The 12,294-nt window shown below is 44.9% G+C and overlaps 1 protein-coding gene across 1 annotated transcript in view; it reads right to left on the bottom strand.

The window, feature by feature from the left end:
• The window catches only part of vwa8 (von Willebrand factor A domain containing 8), a 65,048-nt gene that overhangs the window by 46,165 nt on the left and 6,589 nt on the right, over positions 1-12,294 (bottom strand). Inside the window, exons 5-12 of the mRNA XM_022767321.1 lie at positions 6,392-6,559; positions 5,607-5,771; positions 4,904-4,953; positions 4,027-4,135; positions 3,815-3,919; positions 3,591-3,719; positions 2,847-2,981; positions 2,683-2,760 (exon numbers count right to left, since the gene is read on the bottom strand). Of these exons, the coding sequence (XP_022623042.1) occupies positions 2,683-2,760; positions 2,847-2,981; positions 3,591-3,719; positions 3,815-3,919; positions 4,027-4,135; positions 4,904-4,953; positions 5,607-5,771; positions 6,392-6,559 (939 nt within the window). The remainder of the gene's footprint in view (positions 1-2,682; positions 2,761-2,846; positions 2,982-3,590; positions 3,720-3,814; positions 3,920-4,026; positions 4,136-4,903; positions 4,954-5,606; positions 5,772-6,391; positions 6,560-12,294) is intronic.

A 12,294-nucleotide genomic window follows, 5' to 3' on the forward strand; every position in this document is an offset into this window, starting at 1 on the left:
ATGTTCTAGCTAGCTCCTAACTCTAGCTTTAAGTTACAGATAGGCTAACTGATGTTAGCTAGCTCCTAACTCTAGCTTTAAGTTACAGATAGGCTAACTAATGTTAGCTAGCTTCTATCTTTATCCTTCAGTTACAGTTTAGCTAACTAATGCTAGCTAGCTGATTGCAGTCCTTTCATTTCCAGTGTTAGCTTGTCATTTCATCACTAATATAAAATGTCATATATGATCTAATGTTACAAACTCTGGAGCTCAGTCATGAGCAGTGAGACGATGGAGGATTAGTTGTAGAGAAACATTTTAACATTAATATAGAGTTATTTGTGGTGGTTTAGTCTTTTACCTTTAACATTAGTTTAAATAATAGAAACTCAGGAGTTTTACCTGTTGGGTCATTGAACAATATTAAAAAACATGTGCGTCCATCACCTCGCTGAAGCATGTGCCTGCTCTGTTCCGCTTCTCTTTCACCCTGGAGAAAAAGTTGACTCCCCTGATTGTCAGTGTATGATTCACACTGTGTGATCAGTTAACAAGGCAAGCTGCTACTCTGAAACAAAGCAGATTTTTAGAGATTACTAAAGGTCAATATTTATGTCCCTCTCTGGCCTCACATGCCACTTTGTTTTCCAAAAATGGGATTTTCAGAGCGGACGAGATGAACTGCCTGGCGAAGGATTCCACAATTCCCGTAGCACAAGTCACCCCTGACCTTGGCCCGTTAAAAATAGCTGCAGCATGATGCATTAATACATAAAGCTTCAGCACACCCGCTTCCTGCACGGTCATCACCCGGCTGACTACATTCCACAGAAACACACACACACACACACACACACACACACACACACACACACACACACACACACACACACACACACACACACACACACACACGGGGGAGGTTTTACAAATGTTTACATTCATAGAAAGATATATTTATATTGTAGTGGCCCTTCTCTGTCAGTGCCAGTCTCTGACCCGAGGTCCAGGTGATTGAAGCAACATGTGGCTCTTTCAGCCAAACTGCACTGTACCTCCCCTGGCCTTACATGTGTGAGATGCTGGGCTGCAACTGACGGATACTTTCATTATTGATTAATCCATTAATTGTTTAGTCCGGAAAATTGTCAAAAAAAAGTGTGGGAAAACAGTTCAACAGCCAAAGATCTTCAGTTTCCTGTTTGATAAGATGAAGAAATACAGCAAATCCTTTCATCTAAGAACCAACATGTTTGGTGTTTGACAAAACTACGACATTTACTTACCTGACGGAAGTAAAAACACATTGTGAAAGGATGAACTGCAAGTGAAGCTAAAGGAAGTGAAAACGAAATATGTCACGGCTCTGTCAGTCTGTCTCCTCCTCACCTGTAGTGGGCGTGGCTACCTCTCCTGGCCTTCCTACACACCTGATGACAACCTGCTCACCTCCTACTGTTGAAGCGCTCCGGCTCAGCCTTCCCTCCTCGTCAGATTGCTCAGCCTGCTTCAGTGGAAGCTACTCTCAGGCCTCCTGGTATCTCTCTTGTGTTTTCCCTCGTGCTCCTGGCTGATCGGGGCCCGGGTGAATATATGATGCGTACACACATGCGTACGCCGTTTCCCGCTCATAATCTGGTCTTTATAAACACACACTGTGTCACACATTCCTTTGACCATGTGAACACGCCATTTTTCAAAGTTGCAGTGAAGTGAAAATACAAAATAATCCACGTAATTTAAGATAAAATAAAACAAACTTCACGGAGCTCGCAGTCTATTATAGTCTTATTATCAGTTCTGCTGTTTACACAGCAAAAACTATTTTACAATTCAATTCAAAAGAAACAATAATATCCTTATTATTTATTGTGAGTCATTGTGCAACTGTTTCATACTGTTTTAATTCTGAGTAATCTCAGTGTCGCAACCTCTGGAGCCTCGTTAAGACTCGTCCCAGTAAATGAAGCTCGGAGTGAAACAGGACTTCACATTAGAGTGATTTAAACTGATGATGTTTTTACCTCTTTGGTGAAATTCTTCTTCTTCCTCATGTTTCTTCTCTGTGTCTGATAACTTGTGGTGGAGACAGTGTTTTTATACAAACTGATTGATTAAGGGAGAGTCTTCGTCCAGTTATAGATAAATGTGGGAGTTGGAATGACGCTCGCGCACGTGCGCCAAATTTCTCTGAGTGAGATTTACAAAGCAGAAGCGAGTGAACGCACAGCTTTATAATTCTGAAGAAAAGAATGCGTACACATACTTCTGGTTTTGTGCGTTCACATAGTTTTAGTCGTGAATCTACAGAGTTTTGTGCATCTGGCCGTTGGTTTTCTCCTGTGACCTCAGTGATCCCTCCAGCCTGACGCCATCTCAATTCACCTCCTCCCCAAACAGCCAGCCTGCCTCCATCCTCCCCTTCACCACCTTTCAACTATTCTCCTAATAAATACCAACTATCCAGCTGAGTCTGGGTCCAAACACTACCTAGACCGTCACATATTACAGTTTATTATTTCATAACTCTGGTCATCAGATGGACAGATGCTCAAAGACATGAGTGTGTCATTAATTAATTGGCGGCTTCGACATTAAAAAGGAACTCTCTGTCTATTTACACACTTCTGCATCACATGCTGGTGTTTCCATAGTTAATTAAGGCAGATTTCTCCAAACAATTGAAGCAGTTTTTATTACCTGGTAGAGCATGACGGGCTCGATGCTGTAACCCAGCGTCTCGGCAAACTCTCTGGCAAGAACCGACTTTCCGCAGCCCTAGATAATACAGAATGATAATGATTGAACCCAGAGATCACACTCTGTGTACATGCACACTGTACCGTACATGTGTTGTGTGCTACCTTGGCTCCTATCAGACATATGTCCTTAACCATGTGTGACTGCATCATCTCAGACATCAGCTGGGAGTGGCTCGGCGTGCTGATGAAGTTGGGGCTGCTGCTGGGCTGACGAGGTTCCTTGGTTCCCGCCGGGACCTGCAGGGAGATGAGAGAAGAAGAAGAAGAAGAAGAAGAAGAAGATGCAGAAACAATCAGGCACCAGCTTCATCTTCATATAAGAGCTGTGGAAAAACATTTCCTTTAATAAACCGTGATTCAGAATCATCAGCTTTGTTCTGGGAACTGTATGTTCCAACAACAGTGTTATCAAACAATCCATGAGACAAGCTCCTGATACAGTGTCTGCCAGTCTGTCTGTCTGTGTCTGTGTCTGTGTGTGTGTGTGTGTGTGCACGGTCATGGGACAACACACATCCATGTGAAATGTGTGAGTCACTGGTTTCCAGTTGCTGATTGGATGAGTACGGTGGCCCAGAGAGCTCAACACTAAGGCTGTGTTGTGTTTTTGTGTTTTTGTCACGTCTTGTCAAACTGGTGAAGATCAACGACCATGATCTTAAATAGTTAATGCTCCGCCCATCTCGTGTGTCCAGGTGAGTTTCTCGTGGGAGTGTCTTCAATCAGTGACAGTGATTTGTGTCATGTTCTATTTCACATGATTTTACATGTATTTTCCCTTCACCTCACAGGCTTTAGTCCACATGGTCTGCACACATAGTTTTATACTGTGTACATGTACTGTACCTGAAAGGTGACGTCCTTGTCCGCGACACGTAGCGTGACATCAGCGCGGCCCTCCAGATCCCTCGTCACGGTCACGCCCGTGATGGCGGCGGGTGCCGTCTGGCGACGACCGTCCAGAAGCTCAAATCTCTATGAAACAGAGAAGAACGTATTTAATCTGAGGCTCAGACTGTAACAACAAACATGCAGATTACATGACTCCACACGCAGACTGGTGGACTTACACTGAGAACACCCTCCACAGCGCTGCGCCCGTCCTTCCCCAGGAGACTGTTGTAGGGGTAAAGCCTCTGGACGAGCTGCTGGGAGGACAGCATGGGGAAGGAGTTCTGCAGAAACACACAAGAGATCAGATCCATGGCCCAACAGATCCCTCTCCTCCTTCTGTTCCTCAGAGAGGGACCGTGAAGAGGCTTTACGGTGTCTGGACTCTCACCAGCACGTGGAGGGCGGGGAGCAGGTTGTCCACAGGGAAGTCGGGGAGGCCCAGGTTGGAGGATTCCTGGGAGCACAGTGTGGTGGCCAGAGACAGCAGCTGGGACACCCTGACACACAGGACACAGCAGAACACTGCGCATCACACTTCAGTCATCTTCAGTCTTTTCATGCAGGTTAGTGCAGCTCAAAAGAAAAAGGACAAATCAAGTCAGAAAGCTGAGACTAAAACAGATTTAAAAAGCTGTAACAACATTAGCAAAGAAGAAGAATATTAATAAGAAAATAACAGATTAAAGAGAACTAGAACCACCTCAACAGGTCACATGCCTGTTTATACAGTCATATCAAATATGAACCATTTGACCTTTGACCACCAGAATCTAATCATGTTGTTCTTGAGTCCTAGTGGATGTTTGTGCCAAATTTGAAGACTGATGTATTGAGTCCACCAGAATGGGACGGACGAACCTACAACCAGAAAACAAGACGCCTCCGGACACAAGGGCAGAAAATACAATTTACAACATAATCCCAATAAAATAAAGTGATTAATGACTAAAAACTATATTCAATTACAAGCCAGAATGAATCGTAATGTTTTGAGTTTCCGTTTGAAAATTTCAGCACTTCCTGCTGCTCTCAGGTCCTGAATCAGCTGACTCTGAATCAAAGTCTTGCTGGCTTGAGGTGAGTCCAAGAGCTTCAGAACCAGTGATTACAATTCCAGATTTGTCCCGGTTGAGTTGTAAAAACTTCAGTGACATTCAGACGTTCATATCTAACGTATGTTTAAAAAGGGAATCAGTTGGTCTTGAAGAGCAACAGAGAGAAGACTCGTTAGTGAAACGAGCCTTTTACAGAAAGGTTGAATTTACCTTTCTGCAGCAATGTTTGGTCCTGCTGTGTACAACAGCTCCAACTGGTCCTGAAAGGAAAACCACATGAAGATGAGAAGAGCTGCAGGGAAGGGGACTTGATAAGATCTTATTGATACCAATGCTTTTATGGATTCTGCTTTTGGTTTGATTCTTTATCGATTCCTATGGATTTTCTGTTTGGAAAGAAGTAGGCCTGTCAGCATCACGACTGAACACTGAACAAGATAACTGCTCTGTAGTGTTCAATCCCCAACTAATACGTCCCGTCACTGCTCTGCTGACACTGGGGAACTCGCTGACCGGCGGCGTAGAGCGTCAAACACATGGCGCTCCTGATATTTAACGCCGTGCTGCGTCCACGTGTTTCAGCATGTTGCTGGTGTTTCCACCTTGCTCTTAGTGACATCGCACGTCACGCTGTCAGCGTCGCTTTGTGTGAAATGAAAAGGGATAAAAAGAACAAGGCTTCTTTCTAACTGTGATGTTTCTCTCTGTAACTGTGTTAGTTATCCACTAAATAAAGAAAGTAGTTCCAGTGAAGTTTGCTCAGTGTGTGTCATGTGGGTTATTCAGGGTGATGAAGTCAGACTGTTACACTGCCTCTGCCTTTCTCTTGCCAAGCCTTTCTCTCATTATTAAGCCACGCTGGTGTTGGCGGGGAGCGGTTGGCGTTAGATGATCTGTGAGCTGCTGCGCTGACCTTGAACGGCAGGTAGTAGACGTCTCTGGCCTGGAAGCGCGAGCGGAGGGGAGGGTCCAGCGGGTTGCCCTTGTACTTGGGAACAGGAAGGCCGAGAGCGATGACCCGGAAGTCCTCACTTACCCGCACAATCTTCCAGCTGTCCAGCTCCTCTTTGGTGTGCTCCTGCAATGCATCAAGGGAAAAAAACACTCCTTTCTGAAGTATACTGATCTGCTTAACGTTTCACCGACTGTTAGCTACTCACTCATTTTTATTTATTTGTCATTAATTACCCGCTTATTACTATTATTTCTATTTCTTTTCTTTTATCTTTATTTTATTGTTTTGTCTTTTGTCTCCAGCCTGGAAAGCGTTTGGAAGTGGGGAGTTGCTTTTCTCCTCCCGTACATAAAGGTTTAAAAATCACCATTACAACTGTCTATGACGAAGCTAACTCCCTTCATTTTACAGACCTTACATAACGTTTATATGAACTTATTATAGGGAGGTAGCTGCATGTAACGAGTGCACACTCTGAATGTCACACAGTATTTATGGCAGGAGCGTTTTCCTCATCTAAACACAGGAGCAGCTCTGTAGGAGGAGTGTGAATCAGTGCTGAGGTGTGAAGATTCAGACAGACACGGCTCCTTAAACCAAGCTAAAGACTGACTTTCTTCAGTGTAAACCGTGATACGTTAGATAAGAGATACAGAGGAGGGAAGTCCGTCACCCTCAGCTGCCGTCCTCTTCTTCATGTGTCAGGAGGACGAGCGTGTTTGACCGGTGCGCGCTGCACTGACCTGCAGCAGCTTGTCGTAACGCTCGGCCGACATGAGGAAGCGTCCGTCCTCCAGCTGCATCTCCCTGTTCTCCAGCAGGTTGTTGAGGACGGGCAGGACGTTTCTCTCCGCCTTCTCCAGCCCCTCCAGGACCAGGACTCGACCTTGTGTGGCCGCCCTCACGGCACACTGCAGGGAACAAAGACGCTGGCATCAGGAAAGGTCTCATTTTTAAGGCTGAAGCCGCAATCGGTTCAACCTCAGGTCAAATCTGCGTCTCCATTGTGCAGCACGGCCTCTGACCCTGTGTACATGTTAACAAAGCTAAAAGCATTTCTACAGAGAGCAATCTGACTGTCCATCAGTTCTTCTTGCTGCCCGCTCTCTAATGACTATATGAGCTTGCCATAAAGTCTTTCCTGAGGATGTCCTCAGCTTATTGTGCTCAGAATGTCCTCCATCTACTCCGGCTTCAAAACAGTCTCAGCTGTTTTAGGAAGGCCTATTTTCTACCACTGAATGTGGGACCAAACTTGGTTTAGTTCGTACAGCGTGTGTGTGTGTGTGTGTGTGTGTGTGTGTGTGTGTGTGTGTGTGTGTGTGTGTGTGTAGACACACATTTCTGCAGAAATCAAAAAGCACGTCTGACGTCAAGAGGCAGGAAACTTTAGCTGTCTGGGTGGACCGCAGAGCGAGTGGCCATGTAATTAGGTTAACATGTAAATACGTGGCAGGTTGTGTGGGAAGCAGAGCCATAAAACTATAGCGAGGACCAGATGCTCTATATTTAACTCCTGATCCATTTTCGGCACCAACGCTGTAATCAGATAATTGTTAGAAATGCGAGTGACGCAGGACGGCGAGGGAGACGGGGAAGCACAGACAGCCTCTGTGTTCTGACTGACACTGACGGAGCAGAGGAAACAACTTCACATACTGAGAAGAGTCAAGCACAGAACACAGTATATTTATATATATAAGGTCATTTTCTGTATAACCCTCTGCACTGCATGTCCTCACAACGCTCCTGCAGCCGGTTCACCTCCGTCACAAACACACAGACCTGAACTTGTGTGAAAACTGTGGGATATTTGATTGTCAAACTTCCAGATGTGCAAGTGATGGTGAGCAGCACTTATAGACTGATACACACAAATCATTACAGCTGTGCACTTTGAGGGAAGTTCTTTGAAACACAACTGAGGAACACAACTAGAATCACCTCCTCGTGGTCGTATCCCTCCGCCACTCAGACTAGTTTCAGGTTACATCTCTGTTTATCCTGTTTTTACCTGAGCCGACAGTCTCAGCAGAGCTCAGGTGTTCAGGAAGCTTGCTCCACAGGTGAGGAGCAGAGGAAATAAAAGCTGCTTCACCTCACTTGGTTCTGATTCTTGGAGTGAAACCTGTTCCAGACGAACCTCGAGGGGTCTGGATGCTTCACGTCGTACAAGCAGATCAGAGACCACTTAGTGATTTACAGATCAGCAGTAGGATTTTAAAACCCGACCTTTGACACACAGGAAGCCAGAGCAGGGATTTACGGACTGCTGTGATGTGCTCCACCGTCTTGGTGTTAGTAAATGCACTGATACGTTTTTCTGTTTCCTGTCTAAGGCAGAGTAAGTATCAGCTCATGCTCAGCTGTAGTGGAGGTGGAGAGCTCTTTATTACTGTAAAAGAGACTTATATGCAGCGTGGGTTTGAGGTAAGCTGCCTTACATAAGAGCCTGCTAATTGGAGAGAGGTGACTACTGGAGATGGAAGAAATACAACATGCAGGCAATTACATCCATGTGACTGCACCCTTCATACAAACTTGAAGGAGGGGGAGGAGGGGGGTGATGTCTGGACTGAAGGAGGAGAGAAGAAGGAGTGACTGATGGAGGGAAGGGAGGGAGGGAGGGGAGGGGGAAGAGAGGGAGCACAGGGACCGACACGTTAAGTCTGAATATAGGGCTCCGATTCAGCACAGGGCCCTGAGGAGTACTTGGACGTTCTAGTTAACACACACACACACACACACACACACACACACACACACACACACACACACACACACACACACACACACACACCTCCCACAAAACCAAAATACTCTCCAAGTGTAAAAAGCTCTTTTACATGAACCCCCCACGTCTTCAGTCCCTCACATGAAATAAGTGTCGGATACTGTAATGTACTAATCACACCCACAGGCAAACCCACACACACACACACACACACACACACACACACACACACACACACACACACACACACACACACATTCCATGAGATTTGAGGAAGACCAGAAATAAGCAGTCTCTTCACACCTATTACTGCTGTATCTATTCATGAGCTGTTTCCATGGAAACAATGGACACCTGTTTTTTCATATAGATGAGGAGGTGGGAGGGGGATGAGCCTCGGGGGNGTGGGGTGGGGTGGGGGGTGTTGCAGGACACAGGCGACGGTGTAAGCTGGTAGATACATGACAGTGTGGTCAGAGTTCGGACCACGGCTGCTTGTTTACAGCGTTCTTCTTCTGTGTCCGTCCACGTGTGTCCTCGCAACAAGTGTCACTGCACGAGTTGTGTACTGTTCAGATCAGCTGATGATGGGTGTGTGTTATCGCTGCTCACTGGTTCAGGAGCTATTTTCAGTGTGAACACGTTTCCTCGATTGTTAGGTCACATCAATAGATCAGCTCCCTGGAGTAAGGCAGGCTGGTCAAATGAATCACCTCCTCACGGTCGTATCCCTCCGCCATATACTGTGAAAGTATCAAAGCCTCAGTCCACAGAGAAATGCACACAGCCTGTATTCAGAAACTGAGCCTTAAAACCAGCCGTCAGGACTTCTGGAACTTTGTGATGTCACAACAAAGCAGTCACCAAGCCCCGCCCACCTGGACCCACCATCCAAACCTTGCAGGATTTGGTTTCTCTGAGTGTTTTTACCTGAAATCTGCTTTATTTTTATTGGATCACTCAGAAAACAGTCAGCCAATCAGAAGAGAGGCTCAGAGGAACTTCACTTCCTATAAAATAATAAAACCAGTCAGTAAGCTGAGGTTTCCACACTGCGTGCAGCACTTTTGATTCATCCACTGAGGAAATTTACACATTCATAGAAAACCACCGTCCTCAGTTCCCACTAACCCACTGAGGAGAGTGGAGTGACGCTCTACAGTAACTGAACTCCCAGTTTCCAGCTTCAGTCTAATTATAAGAAGCTCAAACTAATTAGGCGTGAGTTTTTTTCTCTGTTCCAGAAGACCAGCTTTGTGAGTGAAGTGCACGGGATAAATGTGCTGAGAATAAAACAGGAAAAACTTCTCCCTGTTTCCATGGAGTTGATGTTTGAACTGTTATGCAACCGATTTATTTTTTAACACAGATGAAGCCGTGTGCTAATTAGCCGTGGATAATGACATGACTGAGTAAATGTTAATTATCACAGCTTATCCTCATTTGTCACTGCTGGCTCCTGGAAGCCCAGTGACAGGGTTTAATGGTCTTATGAGGATTTTGTTTTTAGTTTTTTCAACATATACATATAATTGTTTTTCTGCACCCATGAGACAGAAAGTTCTCCTCAGAGAAACCAGCCTTGATAATGAGGAACTGCTGGTCTCCATGGTTACCTGACATACAAAGTCAGCAGAGTGTGGGGGTGTACGTTTGCCTAAAGCTTGATCGATCAGAAAGTGGCATGGGAGGGAACAGAGTGGAGTGAATAAGGGGGGGGGGGGTTTAATGGTATTTAATTTAAAATAGAGGAAATGAATAGAGTCTACTCTCCAGGAGTGCTGGAGGTGTCATGATGAAGATGGTACTCTAGTACACATGCTCTGGTCCGCCATACACATCATCATAGAAACTAGAATCACCTCCTCATGGTCGTATCCCTCCTCCACTCAGACTAGTTCCAGGTCTAACCATAGTCAGAGAAAATATTAAACTTTTGTGTGAAATTTTCTCATAAATTGCTGTGACCAACAAAATCTAATCAGTTTGTCCCTGAGTCCAGGTGAACTTTTGAAATTAAACATCTGAAGAAGTTCTCAAGGTGTTACTCAGATTTCCGGATGTACAACTAGAAAACAGTATGTCTGCAGCTCTGACGCCGGCGTGAGGAATAAAAATTAGCAGCCTACATATCCCCTTCTCCCCCAGTCTGTTTATTCTGGGTGACCTGAATCCACGTCCTGCTGACTGGGTCCAGACCGTCCTCATGTTAGGACAGAGGCTCTGCACCAGCGTCGTCTCTGTGGCTGTTTGATAAGGTGGAGGAGAATCACTTGAAACGGGGGCAGCACCATTCCTATATATCAGGAGTTTAAAGGCGTTTCCAGCTCAGTTAACGGATATATGAAGTTCATTTGGTTGGAATTCAGTCGACAAGCAACGCTGTAGACTTTTAAGCAATCACAGTCATGTTGATTTTTTGTCTGTATGTTAATGTTTGTTCTAATGTTCCACGCCATTTGTGATTTCAATATTTCCATAGGTTTTTCATGTAGTGATGGCACATATTATAATGCACTCAGAGCATCAGCGGAGCAGCTAGCGAGGTCTTTACAGACAGGCTCTTGTCTCCACATGGCTGAGGTCTACCACTATCATCCCTCTCCCAAAACAGTCAGCCGTCCAATCAGTCACACCCGTCATCAGGAAGTGCTCTCAGTGCTTTCCCAGTCAGAGAAACTGGAGCCTGGACTGTCGGACCAGCAGACCACAGTCCATCAGGACGGACGGTCGAGCCTCTTCACCTCACTCCTTGAGCGTGGGCCGGGCAGAGTCCCCCTTCCACCTCTACTACCTCTTCACCCCTGAGTAAAACTATAAGCTCTTGGGGGATTTACCTGGTCTATGTAGAAGGCCGTCCCTGAGCGGATCTCTCTCCTCTGCTTGAGGTCCGTCTCTGTGGTGTCTCTGGACAGAGCCACGTACTCCACCTCCCGTTTGGTCAACTCCTGCTCAACGACAAGGAAAGACTCGGCTTCACACAGCGTTTCAGGAGTCCTCTCAAAAGTTAAAGGCCGATGTTGTTTCAATATAAAACCAGTTGTACAATCACATTACATGAACTAAATAAACGATGATGATGTAATTCAGATATCCAGTTGTGATGGCTGTTAATTCATGTTCATACACTGACTGCAGAGTTTTCATCATGTAGCAGCTCAGCTAACTTTGTTACATTCACTCATCTGATGCACATTTATGAAAAATGATCATTAAGATCATTTGCCAGAAAAACTTTATGAGTCTAATTAATATTAACACATGGAGAAAAAAAAGAAAAAGAATAAGAGTAAGACATTAATAACAAATATTCATTACAAGAAGAGTCTGTACATGTTCTACACATCTAAAGCAAACATCCATGAGGACAGGAATATAAGATACAATATGTATTATTGTATTATGTTATATTATATATTTTAGGTGCAATTTTATTCAATTCTAAATTTTTAATTTCTTGACAACAATTTTACACGCCTAAAACAGGAAAAACTTCTCCCTGTTTCCATGGAGTTGATGTTTGAACTGTTATGCAACCGATTTATTTTTTAACACAGATGAAGCCGTGTGCTAATTAGCCGTGGATAATGACATGACTGAGTAAATGTTAATTATCACAGCTTATCCTCATTTGTCACTGCTGGCTCCTGGAAGCCCAGTGACAGGGTTTAATGGTCTTATGAGGATTTTGTTTTTAGTTTTTTCAACATATACATATAATTGTTTTTCTGCACCCATGAGACAGAAAGTTCTCCTCAGAGAAACCAGCCTTGATAATGAGGAACTGCTGGTCTCCATGGTTACCTGACATACAAAGTCAGCAGAGTGTGGGGGTGTACGTTTGCCTAAAGCTTGATCGATCAGAAAGTGGCATGGGAGGGAACAGAGTGGAGTGAATAAGGGGGGGGGGGG

Source organism: Seriola dumerili, unplaced genomic scaffold, assembly GCF_002260705.1.
Source record: "Seriola dumerili isolate Sdu_G_001 unplaced genomic scaffold, Sdu_1.0 BDQW01001125.1, whole genome shotgun sequence".
NCBI lineage: Eukaryota > Metazoa > Chordata > Actinopteri > Carangiformes > Carangidae > Seriola > Seriola dumerili.